General features: G+C 42.3%; 1 protein-coding gene across 1 annotated transcript in view; it reads left to right on the top strand.

The window, feature by feature from the left end:
- The window catches only part of trappc10 (trafficking protein particle complex subunit 10), a 34,015-nt gene that overhangs the window by 696 nt on the left and 13,370 nt on the right, over positions 1-19,949 (top strand). The window contains exons 2-11 of the mRNA XM_049593695.1: positions 5,367-5,448; positions 10,456-10,591; positions 14,616-14,815; positions 15,262-15,457; positions 15,608-15,719; positions 15,842-16,089; positions 16,299-16,445; positions 17,698-17,812; positions 18,772-18,848; positions 19,098-19,189. Of these exons, the coding sequence (XP_049449652.1) occupies positions 5,367-5,448; positions 10,456-10,591; positions 14,616-14,815; positions 15,262-15,457; positions 15,608-15,719; positions 15,842-16,089; positions 16,299-16,445; positions 17,698-17,812; positions 18,772-18,848; positions 19,098-19,189 (1,405 nt within the window). The remainder of the gene's footprint in view (positions 1-5,366; positions 5,449-10,455; positions 10,592-14,615; positions 14,816-15,261; positions 15,458-15,607; positions 15,720-15,841; positions 16,090-16,298; positions 16,446-17,697; positions 17,813-18,771; positions 18,849-19,097; positions 19,190-19,949) is intronic.

Here is a 19,949-nt window from a genome sequence, read left to right as displayed (position 1 = left end):
GCTCCATTTTTAGGACAGAGACGTCCAAAGGTGTCCAAGTACAGGAGTGGACAGAGGCACAGAGAGGAGGGAATATTAAAGACAGGCATAGGTGTGACCTTTGCCAGGTGGGATTGAGTCGTGGATTCAAAGTCACAGGTTGTCCCAAGTTACCTTAGGGGTTGTCAGGGGTCCTAACTCAGGTGTGTGCCTCAGAGCTCATTCATGTAGCCATGGGCGAATTAGAAGATATTGGGCCCCTGGGTGCAGATATGCAAAAGGCCCCACTGTTTCTGCCACACATGAGTCATACACAGGCTTTGAAGTGGTTTGCCTCCTTTGTGTAGCGGTTTTGTGTCTCTGTGAGGTCATGTTGTGTTTTAGTGGTCATTTTGAGTCTCTCCCTGGTGGGTACGAGTTAATTTTACAGGTGAAGCACTTGCGGCCCCTGGGCTTGTGCACAGTAGGCCTGTTCAGTACTACGGCCATGGTTGTAACATATGTGACTTTTGCATCAGTGATTAGATTCAGAAATAATTCGCAATTATGTCAGATTTACAAGTAACACCTGCGAGTTGCATAACAAAAAAGCGATTTATAGGGCACGCCAAATTCCCCAAAGAATCTGTATCCATGGTGTTCAGTGATGTAGAAGTTTTGTCCATTTCTCCAAATTATCCATAATCTGATCTGAACAAAGATGGTAACCAGAAGCCAACTTCATTTGGTTAAGGAATGAGAAAAATTGTTATTTTGTGGAGAGATTAAAAAAAATAGGATTATGCACATAAACACAAAGTGAGTTTTATGAAAAATCTGCCAGGTCTTTTACACACTGGTTTATTTTTGAGAGTCCGTTGTAATTATTAAAGGATTTAATGTAAAATTAATTACTACACGAGAGACATAATCTAACAGGGTGTCTGCAGGTCCTTAAAACATCTTCAGATGTCTTAAATTCATAAATATCATGCATATTAAATAGTCTTAAATTTGAATTTAGTAGGTCTCAATTGCCACAAACATTTTATCTAATTTAATTCATCTGTCTTTTTATTTCCTTTTTGTCAAAGTGAGCCAAACTCTCCTGAGTAAAAGACCAAATTTCTGAAGTCACAAATCTTTAAACCTACCACTGAGCCTAAAACTGTCTATAAACCTTACACTTGGACTTGTCTTTTGGCAAAATGTAGATTAATCTTACACACTCTAATAACCATATTCTTGCCAAAAAACTACTTCTGCACAGAACCACAAATATACGATATACTTACCTGCAATGCTTGAATAAGAAAAAGATGATTTGCCCAAAAATTCAGTCTTAAATTTAGTTGAAAAAGCATTAGATTTTAGTGTCTGATACATGTAGACACACTCTCTAAGGCTGAGGTAGAAAAGTGCACTTGCAAATCAGAAATATGTAAAAAATATATTGTTTTATTTACTTAATCATTGATATAAATCACCTGCAGAATGTATTGTACGTAACACTCAGACCAAGTGTAGTTTTGTCCTAAAATACGTAGCATGTGCTGAAATATTGATTTATATATCTATGAATTAAACGCTTGCATCTGAGTGTGCAAGTCTGCTCCCTCCTTCTGTTTTTTACTGGTGTCCTCAGCAGGATGAGCAGTTGTACTTTCACTAATATCTGACCCAGTGTGTGTGAGACTGACTCACACAGTCACAGGGATTATACTAGTGTTTGCTCTGCAGGGTTGTATTTGATAACAGTTTTTGATAGGCTTTGTGAACATTCAAAGTTCAGTTTTGTTTGGACTATACTGCTGGAGATTTAATATCCTGGAAAAATGATTGACATCAACTAACGCACACAGACGCATTAGTTAAATGTGTGTACTGCTGCACTTTAAAAATGAGATTTGGCTTCCAGTTTCAGACGTGAACTCTGACTGACATCAAGCTGTAAGATTGAGCAGTTTATAGTTTATGTGTATTGTACATGCAGATATTTTTACATATAGCATATTGCACATAGCAATACTCCACATCCAGTGAGGTCTTGTATCTGTTCAGGTGTTAAACAGTGGGAAAGAACGCTTACTAATTGGTTTACAGTGCAGTCAAACTGTCAGCACAGGGAAATGTGTTGGCTGAACTCCAGCACACTGGATTCACATAGACCTCACTATAAGGTTGAAGTGCTGACGTTCATCTTTCAGGATGTTTGAGCGTGTTTACATTAACACAGGGTGAACAGTGCAGGAGTAGTGCTGTTTCCCGTTGAGGGAGGAGGGATTATAAATAGGGCTTTTTTACGTGGTTCATTGGAAGTGGCCCAGTTCCAGTGTAGCTTGAATTGTTACCTCAGCCCTACGAGTCACTGTTTATCAGAACACACACAGCTAACCATAAATGACAGTTTGGGCTTTTCTGAAATGGGGCAGCAGCGATGACATTGAAGTCACTTTATTGTTGAGCTGACTGAGGATTCTTGCATACACCTTCTCCACCACATTCTTGGAACCTTGCTTGGTGCTATCTTGTGAACCAGCCTGCGTTTCCACCAGTTTTGAGCCCAAATATCATAATCAAGGATGCATCATCAACGGAGGGCTTTGCAAAAGGCAACACTGCTCTGATACACCTGCTGAAGTCATCATGGTTCACCCTTCAGGTCAAGGAATGCCTTGTATTTTTGGGTTTCAGCTGGGAACCAATTTTTCAGGTTCAATACCAATTTATTTTTATTTATTTTTTAAAGATATTTTTAGGGCATTGTTTGCCTTTAATTGACAGGACAGTGAAGTGTGAAGGGGAGAGAGAGGGGGAGAGACATGCAGCAAAGGGCCACAGGGTGAACTCAAACCCGGGCCGCTGCGGCAACAGCCTTGTACATGGGGCGCCTGCTCTACCACTAAGCCACCGACGCCCCAAATACCAGTTTATTTTTGATCAAAATGCTCCAAATGGTTCAAACTTAGGTGTATGAACTGGAGGGGAACTCCTTCCATGTTGGTGGACAAACGGTACCAGTGGTGGTACCTGGTCCACAGGACTGGTGGTGATTTTGAGGATGGACCGACCTGAAAATTGGATCTACACAGCTTAAAGGCTGTATGTCTGTCAGTGGGATTGCTCTACCAACTAGTAACCGCCATGCACCATCACCCACAGAATCGAGAAAAAGATATCAATCTGTCCATCCTTTCCATGTCCGGGCCAAGGACGTTTCCCGTGTTGAGTCGAATTAAGCCACAGGCTGCACTCCTGGTGGTGCCCTCCCATCAGTTCCTTTAAGCTAAGTCTCAGCTTTGCAACCATTCTACCCCCAGAACCCAAAGACTCTTACCCTACTGGATCGGTAGTTGGCATTGTTAATGGTCAGAACTACAACGGTATCAGGTCATCCACTAATCAGGAGATTGGTGGTTCGATCCCCTGGTTCTCCAGTCAGCATGTCAAAGTATCCTTGAGCAAGATCCTGAACCCCAACTTGCTCCCAATGGCTGTTCCATCAGTGTGTGAGGGTGTTAAAAACCGAGTAGCAGGTTGCATCTTGTATGGTAACCTTGGTCACCACTGTGTGAATGTGTGTGTGTGAATGGGTGAATGTGACTCGTGGTGTAAAAAGCGCTTTGAGTGATCACAAGACCAGAAAGGCGCTATACAAGTCCTGGTCCATTTACCATTTAGAAGTTCGACAGCTGAGCTACTACAACGTAAAACCCTCAAACCTCAAATTAAAGCTGAACATCAGCATCTTTATTCTCATCATTGTATTTTCATTTAAAATTCAATACTTGAATGTAGTGCCACATCACAGCTGTTGCAGTACTAATGGATTGCTCCCCATATGGAGAATTAGAAGATGATCTGAGGGGTGGATTTTTACTCAAAAGTCATGATGAGGTGTGAGCAGCTAGTTATGGTAGAAATGACCAAATGTTTATCTTTCCAGTAGGAGTAACTGATGTATTTTATTTGTTGCAGGCTTCTATGTAGGGTAGGCTCAGTCAGACTGTGCACTGATATTACACTGTGATGAAATAGTGTCTAAGGATAGAGCATATTGTAGGCTGTGCAGATTGCAAAGGCCTCTGGGACAAACTGTGACGAACTTGATGGTTTTAAACCGCTCTGCAGAAAACTGTGTTTGTCAGTTCAGCGACACGTTTTCAACTTGAAGCTCCCTAAAGCACAATAACAGTAGAAAGCATGAAATGTGCACGGACGTCTGAATCAAATGTAACACAGACAGAAATGACAGCTTTAAATATGAGTGAATAATCAGTTACACAATTACAATTCTAACTGTATTGTGCTATGATGACAGAAGGAATTGATTCCCCAAAATATGGGCACATGTCCTCACTGTCATTTAGATAGTCAGTCTGGAGCCTTTATTATGTTTTAAATGCCAAAACAAGTACATCAGAAAGTCATATCCATCCATTGCCTTCAAGACATTCACACAAAACAGAAGTAGAAAGTTCAACAGAGTTTAATGGGAAAAGTATCGTGTGTTTTGAAATAGATGAGAATTATGCAAACCCTGACGTAGACCTCCATCAGCCTCCGTCAGACCCTTTTACTGTCGATCCACAGCGCTGTTAAACAGGAGGGAGCAGGTAAAGAGACAGAGAGCACCACAGGACGTTGACCCCTCCAGGGTCTAATGGACTCTGGGCTTGAGATGAGACGTTTGCAGCAAATCAGATCGTCCTGGGAAAAGCTCAAAGTCCTTTATTACATTCTCAAAAGTGAAAATCATACCTCGCCCTCTGCTTGTTTGTGGAGAAGCGGTTCATCTTAACTAAGTGGTACCCAACTGGTGGGTCGCGGTTCAAAAATGGGTCGTGGGTCCGTTCTGAATGGACCGCAAGTGACTCACAAACGTGACTAAAGAACATTATTTTTAAGTGTGGTGAATTTTCGGCACAGAGCTTTCATTTTGAAGTGCCATTTCCTGCTGTGGAGTGAGTGACTAATGGAGAGCTACTCGATAGAGACAGCAAACTAGCTCGACAACATGGCCAAACGCAAGTATGACGCTGACTGAATTAAACTGTGTGGACCTTGAACTTATGACTAAGGAGAAATTTGGACCAGGTGGCTCAACCTGTTGGGAACTGCTGCCTTAACTTGTTCTTGAGAAGGCTGTTGAATAGAAAGATGCCTCACAATCCCATAATTGCTTCAAGGCTCACTGTTATTTTGGAACTTAACTGTGTTGAGTGTGAAAACATCTGGATAAAGATCCCATGTCCCTCGACAGGGCAGCCTTGAGTATTGAGAGTTTGGGGCACCGTATATTTTGCCTGCAGTTATTTTTATAAGTGCATAAGAATGGGTAGATATTAGATATCAATTTCTATGACCCACCATTTTAAATGCTCTCTGATCTGCCCCTTTCTTCACAGGTGCTGGAGACCAGGGCTTGTTTACGTCTCTCTATACCTCATTGGCCCAACAACTTCCCAGGGAGCCAATGGAATGGAGGAGGTGAGTACTGCCCTGCTGAATGGAGAATGCTAAATTATTGTAAAGCTTTAAAGTTTTCTTGACATTGTGTCCGAGAGGTCTATTTGGGAGGATGTGGTTGATGAGCATCTCTTGAATTTCTGTCCGCTCTTGTTAATGTCAGTACTTTCTGTACAGGTGGTCCTTTCTCGCAACAATAACCACACAAGATCACATGCATGAAACATTCACTAAAAAGACAAGAAGTATGTAGGAAGTAATGAGTGCAGGCTGACACAAATATAGAACAGTATGAATAGTAGTGGTAGTGAGCAAGAAATCATGATGTACAGGGCGTTTCACTCGCATTTGCGACTAAAAATAGGAGTGTTCGAACTGTAGAAAATATTTAGGGGCACGTGCGCATAAAAAAATCAGCCGAAGCAGCCTATATTTTTGTCAATAAAAAAATATGATAATCTAACCGCAAATGTTGGATGAACTCCAGCCGCCTTCCCTCTCCCCTCTTCCCCGTGTGACACGGTTATGGGCGGTTTTCCAAGCCACTGTCAGCATAATGAATATAACGGCCGGGGTCCACAGCGTAGCGTCGCAGCGTATTCATATGGGCTCCACTGACTGCGTATGGAAGCGACACGAAGAGAGGCCGAGCCGAGAGGCTGCATGAAATGTTAAAGCATTTTCCATCTAAGTTATTACATATATTCGAGTTATCTACAAGTTTACTGTACTGTTTGTCATCTACTCGCTTTCAAATTTCCGCCACGGACATTTACACAATGTCACGGATAAACGTGGGTAAATGCATGAAAAAAAATCATCACATATCACCTCTGATAATGGTTTATTCATTTAAAAACACATTGTGCTTGTTTAGCACACTATTTCATGTAGTTTTTATCTGCTGGAGGGTCGTGTAGGGGAGCGTAGCGCGACAAAAATAGAAGAGCATCCTAAAATAGAGAGTTGTCGCGCCGCTCGCGTTGCCGGTGGAGTCGCTGTAATTGATTAACGGGGGGATGAAGGGACTGTCAGGGGAGGAGGTTGGCTGGTAGATTTTTATCTTATTTATTTATTTTATTTTGATCCCCCCTATGTTAATCACTTATTGATGCAGTTAGGGACCGTTCTCCACAGCCAGGCTGTCGGCTGGGTGGGAATAAGTCAAAGTGTGGCGGAGAAGAGGGACCGGGAAAAGGGGCTCCGTTCTCCCCATAGTTAGGGACCGTTCGCCACAGTACCGCTGCAGAGTTTCAGAGGACCTGGAGAATGTTTTAGGATAGTAATAACATTATATAAGATAATCATATTGCAAAGATAATATATATAAGATAATAACATTAAAGACAAAATTAAATTGCAATACTTTTTCAAAACTTGACGATTTTACCTTTCTGTACATTTTGTATACAAATTCATTAAATAATTTTGCTTGTAAATGTCTATTTGCATCATGTTTATTACGGATAACACATTATTTGATCAATTTACATTGTGCCCCTAAAGTTCTTTGTGCGCTCCTTACTTTTTCAACTTAGGAGCACATGTGCTCCTTGGGAAAAAAGTTAGCGTCAAGCCCTGATGTACCCGGGTGTGCACAGTCAGAGACTCACTCTCTTCACCATCCTCTTGACTTTATAATAGAGACATTGAATGATAGGATGGGAGCGCAGGTGGTTTTGGATGACTTATTGATAATGTGCCGGAGTTTAATGCAGGTCAGAGAATCCAGGCTGCAATAATACCCTGCTGTGTATGATGTAAGAACGTTTTTTATGAGCAGGAGAAACTGTCCAACCTTGAATTTTATGAGTTGAAATAAGTCAAGTGTTTGAGCTTTTTTATACGATGTCCGTATTGATATTCCATTGAAGGTTATTATTCAGCGCAGTAAGAAATTTGAGTGAGTCAGTGAGGCATATCCGAAATGAATATTAGAGTTTTGATAAATGACATGCTTGAAGGAGATTATTGACCAGGGTCAGGTATAGTTAATTTGGACACTGTTGGTCACCTGTGTTCTGTGATGTGTTTTTTTGAAGAGAAAGATTAACAGCAGTGAGTAAACGCAGCCCCGGGGGTTCTTGTGCTGAAGGTTAAAGTGGACCTATTATGCTCATTTTCAGGTTCATACTTGTATTTTCGGATCCTGCCAGAACACGTTCACACGCTTTTCTTGTCAAAAACACTTTCTTTTCCTCATACTGTCTGTGCTGGAAGGCTCTCTCTGTCTGTGTCTGTGTGACAAGGCTCCTTTTTAGCGCCTGTGTCACTTTAAGCAACCCTCCTGAAAAAGCATGGTCTGCTCTGATAGGTCCTTCAGTACGTTTACATGCACAGTTAAGTCGAGCTATGGTTACAGCTTGACTAGGCCATTTAATGGGACTACTCTCCTTGTCCCAGTGTACAAGCATGGGAGGGGAATCAATTTATTGACCGTAATATGTCCGACTCTGCTACATTCGATGGCGATATACCCCCTCTTAGCTTGTTAGTGTTGGACCTTTTTCTAGTTAAACTATCATGTCAAAAATCAGACAATCGCCATTCCGAAATTTCCTCCCATCCATATATTTTAAAATGCAGCTGACACAGCATGACTTGTCTTCTCGTCTGTCCAAAAATGCACGGCTCTAGATGTCGATTTCACCATGTTGTTACTGTCGTCTTCTTCTTCTTCTTCTTCTTCTTCTGTTACGCATTTAATGCTATTCAACTTCTGGGTCAAAGCCCAGGGCAGACACTGTTGAACATGGGCAGAGCGTCTTTGGGCCTGATTGTCTGTATAATGCAGGATTAATTTGACTTCCAATTGCATTATCTGTGTGTGTTAGTCAGACTTTGAGAAATTCAATTTATCACCACTAGTCCATACCCACTGGTAGCTTTGTCACCTTCTACCTATGCCAATCCTCAATGCCTACTGTATGTGCAGTTTCACATAGATTGACCACGTCAGTGAGTAGAAAAACGTGGGACAGACGGAATGACTGACTGACAGAATGACACACTGACAGTTTCCGTGATTATGTACAGCATACCATACCATGACTTAGTCATACCAAAAATTAGAAAAAACAACAACATTGGTCCACAGGGGGAGCCACAGCGATCTGTCATGTTTTAGCCATTTTTAAGCATTTTTCTGTTGTTTATAGCGCCACCCAGTTGCCAATTAGAGTTACATTTCTCCAGTCACCTTGAGGCGTCCTGTTCTACACATCTACCAAGTTTAGTAAAAATCCATATGGCAGTTAGGCCTAGATAAGAAATTAGCTCTCTAGCGCCCCCATTTTGTTTGATGGGGTCAATAATGGAGGGGTCCCCTCAGATTATGTGTGGTCATATGCCTACAAAGTTGCGTGGTGATGGGTGAAACCCTTGAGATGTTATACACCTTTATGTGATGAGCCACGGCCTCTGCAATATTCATTGCCTTATAGAAGCTCAGTTTTAGTAAGTTTTCCAGCTTTTGCCAAGAGGGAACTTTAGATATTGGTCCCTAGATTATGTTCACCCAGTTTCATGCAGATCGCTCAAACTTCCTAGGAAGAGATCGATTTGAAGTGTTTTTCAAAAAATTCAAAATGGCGGAAAATCTACATTACTGGAAGTTATTGGTTCTTGAGGCAGATTTGTTCCTCGTGAGGAGAGGCATCTCTGTGCAAAGTTTCATGTCTCTGCGACATACGGGGCATGAGATATGCCCATTCAAAGTTTGCAGTTTCAATCGGTTGCTATAGCGCCCCCCTTTGGCCAATTGATGTAATATTGCTTCATTGGCATCCTCCCATGACCCTCTACCACTGTGCCATATTTCACATGGACTGACCAAGTCAGTGAGGAGAAAAACATGGAACAGACACACACACACAGTTTTCATCATTATATAGTAAGATTATGGTTGGGTGCCTCCCTCGTGTAGTGGTTAGAGCACTCATCCTCCATGCGGAAGGTCCCAATCCTGCATGGGTCGACATCAGCAAAGGCATGTGGTTGCAAGAGGTTGCTTCAGGATAAGAAGCAGCTCCGGAATCTGGGCCAAGTCCTCAATGAGGGCATGTCTCAAGCTTAACGTAAAAAGACGTAAAAAGCGGGTTCATTATAGTTGGACAGGACGGAATTTCATGTTTATAGGTATTTTAAAAGTGCGGTTTTAGTCGGACTTACACAACCATTTTTTTTCTAATGTCATGAAAATGTACTCAGTGTTTCCTGGTGTTCCGGATCTTGCCGTCGCTGCATTGTTATTACAGTTGCACAGTGACAGTAATGGAGTGCGGCAGTGTTTTCTACCATGAAAAAAATCACCAGTAAGAGCCTCTAAATGTAACCAGACATGTTTCAGCAGGAATATGATCTGAAATCAGGGGGAAATGAAAAAGAGAATCCCCAGACGTTAGCATGTAGCTACATGTAGCAGTGTGTGTAATGTAAACACTTGCAGTAATGTGTCTGGGGCAGAGGCCTATTTAAAGAAATCTGTCAAGAGCTGATGTCAGCTTGTAGCCAAAGTAGAAAAAAACACTGTAAACAGAGTGTTCAAACAGTCTGAAGCCTGAGGTTGTCACTCACTTTAACATTTGTTTATCTCATTGTTGGAAACTTTGGCCACATTTAAGGAGAACATCCGACATTCTAACATAATATATACGACAGAAAATAAGGAAAAGCAAAATGAGTCCCCTTTAAAATGTGGATATTTACGTTCTGGGTTGTTTTGTCATCGTTTCGCCTGTTTCATGGGGTTAAATGATAAGGAAAAAATCTAGCAAGGAGTCTCCAAAGACATGTAAGATGAAATAAAAAAGACATGGAAATCCCAGTGCCATAGAAGTCTGACAAAGAGCCTGGTGCTTGAAACATCACACACAGCATTAAAATCCTTCGAGCAGGAGCTACTTGGTGTTTCCAATCTATTTGTTTCAACTGTGTTTGCATAGATGTGGCCATGGGGCACTAAATATAATATTCATTGTCAACACCATCTAATTAATCCTGTGAAACTCTGCTGTCTTCTATGTGCAGGACTTACGGCCGTGCGCCAAAAATGATCCACCTTGAAGCTAATTTTGTCCAGTTTAAAGAGGAGCTGCTCCCCAAGGAGGGCAACAAGGCTCTCCTCACCTTCCCCTTCCTCCACATCTATTGGACCGACTGCTGTGTGAGTAGCTGTAAACACACACATACACACTCACAAGCACACAAAGAGCCACTCAGTAATTTAATTAACAATACTGGGAAACATTAATTATCACATTGTGTATTATCAGACTGTGTTTAGATAGAATGGAGGCTTGTTTCAAGATTTGGCAACTCACAAACTTCCTGTTCCAGTGAGACAATAAAGAGCTGCTCTATTAAATTCTATTCAGCTCCGCTCTGCTCTTTCCTGCTGGCAGATCAGGAGCAAAGTGAACTCTCTTGGTTTTTGTTTTCTGTGTTGCATGAATCACGACTTGATTTGCGGTTGTAAAAGCTTCCTGTCAACTAAGACTAATGAAAAATATGCTTCTGCAGTGAGGGTTTGGATTAAATGACTGTTTTATGGTCATTACCATTCAGCTGTCCGACACCATAAATATAAAGACACATGAGTGAGAACACTTTTATTGTGGGATCAGTTACTGAAACTGATCCCACAGTAATCGTAATAAATAATCATAGAGAACAGTGGAAGCAACATGCAGTCTTCTTTTTAATGTTGCTGCTACATGACGTTTTCTGTCCAAGAAATCTCACAGCACAGTTGGTTTATTCCATGAAGAGAGGCAGTGTGTGCTCCTATACCCTCTAAGAATAGATTTATACTTTTGGGTATCCTTTCTGATTAAAAATAGGTTGCAGACAGCTCTGTATGCAAGATATGCAAACTCATAGTGTGTGATATAGATAGATAAGATATCCATCCATGTTCACTGAGATTATTTTGGCAAAACTCCATGTCTGTGGGGGACTGAAATCAGCTTCATGTGAATAGATAAAGACAAGAATATGTTTTCATATGTATCTGCATTACTGTGCACATGGCCTGACGTGATGCACTTTAAGGAGCCTGCTGTCACCAGCCTAAACTGAACTTGACATCCATGGACTGCTGCTGCTGCTCAGGGAGAGCAGACGGGAGAAAAACAAGAAGGGAAGCAGGAACCTGCTGCTGCTGCTGACTGAGCAGCTGGTTAGTTTAAGGAAGTGCTGTCATCAGCGCGTGACTCATGACATTTCCTAAGGACTATGCCTCTAGTGTGGGAGCAGTGAGCCTGCATGTGTCTGCTGCACAATGAACACAGTAACACTTTCACCTGTGCAGCGTTACTAATTCATTACAATAGACCTGACCTGAAAACTACCTTTGTAAAATTTACAGTTACATGGTGAGATAAACCATCAGGTCACAGTCACAGTAGTAGCGTGTCCTCCCTTTTTAAAGGTGGAGAGTGTAAATAAAGAGGTAAACTGTGGCATGAAAACAGGTGCAGGTTGTCCTGCTGGAAGAGGTATAACAAAGCTAAACAGAGATTCAGTCCGTCCACGGCCACACAATATGGACAGTATAATGTCGACTTATAGCCCCGTTTGCACCAAACATTTTCAGTATGGTACCTTTGGAACCAAAAGTAACCCTTCAGATATGGTACCTTTGGAACCAACAGTAACCCTTCAGACATGGTACCTAGACCCTAGTGTTTCCACTGCAAACAGTACTCTTAAATGTGGGCGGGGTTGTTGTCACTCACTGCTCCGTCCAGCACTCACTGTATTTCCTCCTTTATCAGTCTGCACCTCGTTTATCGTCCACAGAACGAGGCTGCACACTGACATTTTCAGAACGAAATAAAACAGGCTGCAGTGAGAGTCTCTCTCCATGGGATATTTAAAGATAGTGGGTTTGTGCATTTAGTCCTTCTCAGGCAAGCTCAGGGGTTTAGTGTTGCTGGAGCCCACAGGAACGACACTGGAGTTCACATAATCCGGTTGAAATTGAAATATATAAACACTTCAAGATCCACTCATTACTAAAAGCATATGTCATATAAAAACTATAGTAATGGTGGAAGTTTAAGGTGTGTTGATGGATTCACGTTGTCAACTCATGCATTGAGTAACATTGCAAGTTAACGTTCCACCTTAAAAGTCGCCGGACAGTGAATGAAGTTATATTTTCTCAGACTCCAGCTGCTGTGAGAGGCAGCAAAACATCCTTTCATTTTATAGTTACAGTTTACTAATAAAACTCTCCACAGTATGAACAGTGGTTACATGAGCCTCAAAACCAGACACAACTCAGCCCTGAGCAGAGTGACTGTCCTCTACTGACCAATCAGACTGCAGTGTTCACAGCTCCACCTTTTAGTACCAGATCTGTGTGCTAGGTACCCCAACAGAGGGGGGACCAAACATGGGGACGGTACGGAACGGTTCCATTGGTACCATCCACAACTTCTCACAGTGGAAACAGAAGAAAAGAGTACCGAACTGATATTAATTGAACTGTACCGTTGGCTCATGCAAATACTGAAGTTAAGTGACGAGAACATTGTCGACCAGTAGCTGAGCTCTCTCCAGCACCAAACAGGAACCAGCAAACCTGGTAGCTGATAAACACGGAGGGGATTCTGGGGAGGCGCAAGAACATGAAAACATGTCGGTTCTCTTGTACTGTGGAAACAGAGGAGAAAGTGGTGGATTTATGGAGTGAACAGGAGTACGTGTTTAATTTCTGTATGTATCTGATCCACCGACCAGCACTTATTTTAGTGAGAAATCTTATTTTTGGATCTGTCTCCTCACGCTAATATAGTCAGCTAACCAGAGGAGGCTTGTGCAAGCTGAGGTGACAAAATCCAAAATGTATATTGATGCCAAATTGACAAGAATACTGTCGACATATGGCACTTTTTATCTTGTGTTTCTAGATTCATGTCTTTTTGCAGACATGTAAGAGATTGCGAAAATGTCATATTTCTTAAAGGGAGTTTGGTGTAATATTTTCATCTAGGTGCAGGATGGGAACTGTGACTTAAAACTCACAGTGTCTTTAGATGTCAGAAGGTGTCAGACTTTACTCTTTCAAAGTCTTTTCAAAGTCTTCTAGTGTATGGTAGTCACAAGCGGACTGAACGTGGCAGAAAGTCGGGGCTGCAGCATCCCCGTCTTATTCTACAAGGAACAGTAAATCCAGTGTGCACACAGCATGACAGTATCGCAGATGGCGAGGACAGGTGGGCTGCGCAGTAAACAAACAGTGAGCTGTGACCTGAACAGACTATGAAATCACGGTGCACCAACTCGTCACATCTGTATTTATATGTAAATAAAGTAAATTACAGGCAATTATTTTACTGCTTAAAGAAAACTGTGCTCAAATGCAGCTTCTGTGCTGACCTGTTTAACTTGTGAACGTAAAGTGCAGTTAAGACCATCAGCTGAGTGTTGTCGGCTGTGGCACTCCTGTCAAGGTCAGTCAGGCTGTCCGTTGAGATGACAGACAGACAGACAGATGGAGCTGATCAGTCAGTGACAACATGTGTGTGAGCGTTCATCGGTGTGCAGGGCGCAGTCTTCGACAAACTTTTAGTTATACAAAAATCACTCCAGACCTTTAGTGGCACAGTTGAATAAGGGCTTTAAAGAAAATACCCTAAAGGTGTTGAGGGCTAATAAGTGATTTCTGTGATCATGAGATTGCATGTGCAGCATCTCTTAACTGATCGCCAAGTTTTACAACCCCCAAATCCTCCAAACTGTAACCACGAGTTCACTTCCAAAACATTGTGAAACACCAGGGCTTCAGTTCCTCTCCCTGTCACTGGACACTGTTACATAATAACTGACTCGTCTTATTATTTCCCTCCTCTACTCAGTCCTAGCCAGCCAGTTTAAAACTGACACTACCCTCCAGTCACGGAGTGAATCCCTGTCACAGCTTTCAGTAGCCCACGAATTATCATAAAATGTTTTTCTTGTAGTTCCGTGCTGATGTGGAAATGTCCTCGTCTGGTGCAACATGCAGGTCGCATAGAGGAGAAAAATCTTTGCCTCTTCCAATGTTTTTACTCTCTCACACAGTATTACATGTGGTATCCCTTCATATGTGTAACTGTCATGTTTTATCATTGTTTCCGGGTGTTCACTAGGCCTGTCACGATAATTACTTTGGTCTGTTCATTGTATCATCTTCATTGCAGGACACAGAAGTGTATAAGAGCACGGTGAAGGAGGACATGATGCGCTGGCAAAACAGCTTGCGGGCGCACGGCTCAGCAGACTGGGTCATCATCGTCGTGGAGACCAACGATACCAAGAAGAAGAACAAGACCAACATCCTGCCTCGGTCGTCCATCGTGGACAAGATCCGCAGCGACTTTTGCAACAAGCAGAACGACAGGTGAGGACACAAGCAGAAGAACAGCTCAAACACTGACTTGAAGTCTTTTCATATGTTCTCACAGGAGGCAACATAATCAGTACCTGCTGAATATAAGAAACTGAGTTGATTCAAACTTGCCTGAGTAGAAGGAAAAGTCCGAAACATCATGCTCATGCTCTCTTCTCCCTTGTTCCATCTAAAAAAAAAAATGTTACCTGAGCATCAAATCACTCACCATCTGTCTCAGTGACAGCTTCCTGTCTCAGGCAGTCAGGTTGCTGAACAGTTGACACATTCCTACGCACCGCACATTGTTGCTGTGATGTATCACTGAATTGTGTGTAGCGTTTTTGTTGTCTGGGGGTGTGTGCCTCCGAGCACAAGCATTTCATTGTTTTTTCTTTTCACGTGACCTTAAATGCGAACTTGCACTTGCGTATAAAGGTCATTTCCCTGTGACGCAGGTGCGTGGTGCTGTCAGATCCTCTGAAGGACTCGTCTCGGTCTCAGGAATCGTGGAATTCCTTGCTGCTCAAGCTGCGAACTCTCCTCCTCATGTCCTTCACCAAGAACCTGGGCCGCTTTGAAGACGACATGCGGACGCTCCGAGAGAAACGCACCCAGCCTGGCTGGAGCTTCTGTGAATACTTCATGGTCCAGGTACGTAGAGAAGGAAGTAGCATGTGTCTGCAAAGACAGAGAGGTAGAGGTTTGTCATACTGAAACTGACTGGAGTGACGGGGCATAAAAATGTGCCTGCCTCTTCATTTAAACTACAGCTTTAATATTTACTTACTCCTGTGTGTGCAGGAGGAGCTGGCCTTTGTTTTTGAGATGCTGCAGCAGTTTGAAGATGCCTTGGTCCAGTATGATGAACTAGATGCTCTTTTTACCCAATATGTCCTTAACTTTGGAGCTGGAGGTGAGTAACCACCACCTGATAAACTACTTGGTCTATTATAATAAAAATTAGCATTTTGTGCATGTATTTTCTGTCCCCAAGATCAAAGGTCCGTTCTAATTGTGGTTTGTTTCTGTCCACAGATACAGCCAACTGGCTCGGCTCATTCTGCGCCCCGGTCCGCAGCTGGAGCGGCCTGCTGCTGCGGCGGCCCATCGACATGGAGAAGAGGGACGGGATCCAGCGTGGAGAGGCCAGCCTGTTAGATCTGAGGAGCTACCTGTTCTCCCGCCAGTGCACCTTACTCATCTTCCTCCTGAGGCCCTGGGAGGTCACGCAGAGAGCCCTGGAGCTGCTGCACAACTGTGTCCAGGAGCTACGCCTGCTGGAGGTAAACAGACTCCTACTGTGATAGTTTCTCATGTGCTTTGTACTTTAGACTCTAGAATGTAAGCTCTTCAAATTTTGTAGCCATTTATAGAAAAAACAAAATGAAAAAGGATTGAAATATGGACTGCTCTACATCCTACACAAACCTGTATTGGAAACCTAAACTCCTGGAATGTGTCTCTCATCGTAATACTGTATGTTGCTCTTCAGGTGTCAGTGCTGGAGGGGGCGCTGGACTGCTGGGTGTTTCTCAGCTGCTTGGAGGTTCTGCACAGGATCGAAGGCTGCTGTGATCAGGCCCAGTTAGCTGCAAACTGCTCCCATACTGTTGGGCTGTGGGCCTATGCAACTGACAAGGTAATGAAATATACTGATTATGTAGCTTTGGCTTTTATCAGTTGTGTAACTTCCAGGATGTGTCACTATATCGTAAGTGGACCAGGGCCCTGTTCTTCACATAGCAGGAATACATTTCTGACTGACATTTCAGAAGAGGAAATTACGTGCCTATTCTTTTTTAAACCTTTTTTATTGGCTTTTACAGGATTATACAACATTTGTATCGAAGACAAATACAATCACCTTTTATAGTGTGCCATCAGGGAACAAATACATGTATTTTTATATAGAAGTGGGTACCAGCCCCGCTAGATCCAAAACAATAGCACACGTACATAATGAGGATGTTCAATATGACATTAAGGTTGTGCCTCTACCCAGGTTTGAATATCCAAACACGTAGCATTCTTTATATATGTTAGACCATTAGACCTTCCATGGAGAGACTGTCCAAAAGAAAATATAACATGTTTCGAATCCAGTGAGTGTATGACAGAGGTGTAGAGGACTTTCACTTTATCCGGATCAGTCTCCTAACCAGTTAAGTGGTGAAAATGGTTACGTTCTTTTGGGATAAAGAGAAAGAGGGTCAAGAGGTTGACACGCCAAAGAGAGAGCACTGGAAGTGTAAGGGTCAAGCTTTCAGCCAAGTAAGTCAGACACAGTATTAAAAATCTTTTTAGATAGATAGGTGAGACTTGGTAAGATAAGCATGGTGCACCGCTTTACATTGAATCAAACCATGCTTTGCACAAATAAAAGAGCTGTGCACCCTTCTCAGAATCTCGCCCCAGACGTCACGCTGTATTTCCTGCCACAAATCTGTTTCTCATGATGACTTAATTAAATCAAATGAGTCTATATTTAAGTTATGAATCTGGGTGTAGACTCCAGAAATAGCCCCTTTCAGAGATGGAGATGGAATCAAAAAATCACTAAGAGGTGAATCCCTCTGGCAGATTTGGAATATCTCAAGGTAGTATATGAAAAAGTGTTCTTAAGGAAGTGAGAAAAGATTCAAAAACATTATCAATGTTTAAAGGACTTTACATCTGCATTGGACCATACAAAAAATGCACCATATCCTAGAGAAGAGGGAAAATTCATGGTTAGAAATTAAAGGGGCATTAAAAGAGAAAATTGTAAACTAAAGTTACGCCTAAAATTTCTCATTCTTTTACTCATTCATTTAAATAGCGAACCGTCAAAATCTGATTTTTTTTAAAAAAAGTGTTGTCTTTATTTTATTTTTCCTGTCTGCCTCTTGTAGCTGAAGTCCTTGGGGGAACTTTGTGGCCTGGTGTCAGAGAAGGGACCCACGTCTGAGGACCTGAACAGGACTGTGGATCTGCTGGCCGGACTGGGGGATGAGAGGCCCGAGACTGGTGAGTTTATAGATTCTGCTGTGAAATCAAACCAGTGTCATTTTCAAAAACATGATCACATCCTGCAAGGTGGTAATGAAAAGCTAATTATAAGTTTACAGGTACTCCCAAAGTCCCAGCCCTTTGTATTGCTGACACAACATGGATTGTGATTCAGGGCCCTGACTAGTGTCAAAAATATTGATTTACGGATACTTATTGATACCAGATATTTAAAATGATTTCAATGCTAACTTGATGCAGTATCGAGCTTCGCTTGTAGCTCTCTCACTGTTTATGTGTGCTACCGTTATTCTGCTGTTCTCTGCCACGAACCAAGAAAAGAAACATGTTGTCATTTTATAAAAATATAAAAAAGGTTTTGAATACTGATATCTTTAGAGTGAGAAATTCCAGTATCATGACAACACCAGCCCAGAGACACCAAGTCGGGCATCTTGAGCCATGTGAGGTCATCTTTTATCTATAGTGTGCTGCTCTGCTGACCCTGCTCAGCTCTGATTGGCCCTCATCAGCAGCAGTTCAGCTGATTCAATACTGACTGTACACCCTGATTGATTCATGACTTCACCCGTTTAGTGCAGCTTCTCTGAAGTTTTTTGTGTCTTTCTTTTCTTTCTTCTTCCTCAAACAGATGACCATCGGCTAAAAATACCAGTAAAGTAAAACAGCACTAGTTCCAGTTTTTAATCAGACACATGTAGGGGTATTTCATTTGATAGCTTTTCTTCCGACTTCATTTGATACCTGTCATCTCAGTGGAAGCTTTCAGTTGTGTAAAACACCAGCAGACGCCACAGGAGTGTGGTATCGCCATATTTTCTACTGCATCTTGGCATGCTGAACTGCCAGCACTGTCAAATACATCACGCTCCACAGTCGTGTTGATGAAGGTGTAATGAAGACTCTAAATAAGCAGTCTGTGCTTTGTGTTAATCCCCCTTTGTCTCTCTCCACAGTTAGCAGTTTGCAGAGCCCATATAAAAAGCTGAAAGAAGCCTTGTCGTCTGTGGAAGCTTTTGAAAGGCACTATCTTGTAAGTCAGTCTCTCGCCGCAGCTTGGTGTTGTGTTTCAGTAGTTGGCAGAGCAGGAAGTTAACAGACATTCTCTGAATTCCTGTCCAAAAACTTAAATCATTTTTATTTCTGATGTAATCTCCTGGAAACCTCAGCGGAGACAGTTCAGTTGATTATCTGTCTCCTCTCTTCTTCCCTTCCCTCTCCGTCCCTCCTCCTCCTCCTCCTCCTCCTCCTCCTTCATCTTGTTGGCCACTTCTTGCATCAGGAACTCTCTCATGCTGCTATGGAGATGTACAGAGCCATCGGGAGGCTGAGGTCTGCCAGGCTGGTGGGAAAAAGCCTGGCTGAGTTCTACATGTGAGGAAACCTGCTATTTCCCTTGGGGTACACACACGGGTCTGGAAATGATCTTAAAGCCCCCCTGCACATCCACACTGGTGTTTTCAGCTGCTCTGGCTGATTAGCCCTCCTCTCCACAACTGTCAATCAGTCACTGCTTGTAAACACCCACACACTCCTGAGGAGAGGGCTAATCAGGCAGAATAAATGAAAACACTAATGTGGTACGACGGGGTGTGACAGGGTTTTAAATAAATGGGAAGCCATAAAAGTGCAGTTAAAGTAACATTTCGAACACATTCATTAGAGTCATCACGCGGTGACGGGTTTCTTTTTGCTGCATTTAGACAAACTGTAGATTGGAATGGCTTTAAAGAGGAATCAGACCCTTAAAATGAGTCTGACAGCTTATGATAGAGAAGACAAAGTGAACTGGGTCTCTGCTGTTTCTATGCTGCTGGTAATGCTCTTTTTAAATACAGATTTTAACATCACCTGATGCCAAACACCAGCCAGAAGCTGAAGCATAGTTCATCAGTCTAGCCTTTAAATATGTTGTGATTTACAAAATGGGACCTTTGAAAAGACTTTAATCAAAAAAGAGTAAAGTTTGTTTATGCTCAGTGACAGTACAGCCTCGTACATGCACGAATGATAGAGACAAAATACACTTCAGTAATTACCATTTTTTGTCTGTCCTGACTTTGGGTCTTATATAAGGGTTGTTTCACTTCTAAGTAGCATTAAAGGAGCAGCACTTTTTGACCTTGGTCCAGCT

This window comes from Epinephelus fuscoguttatus, linkage group LG13, assembly GCF_011397635.1.
Source record: "Epinephelus fuscoguttatus linkage group LG13, E.fuscoguttatus.final_Chr_v1".
Taxonomy (NCBI): domain Eukaryota; kingdom Metazoa; phylum Chordata; class Actinopteri; order Perciformes; family Serranidae; genus Epinephelus; species Epinephelus fuscoguttatus.
Note: the sequence above shows the minus strand (reverse complement) of the source record. Positions and strands in the feature narration are given on the sequence as shown.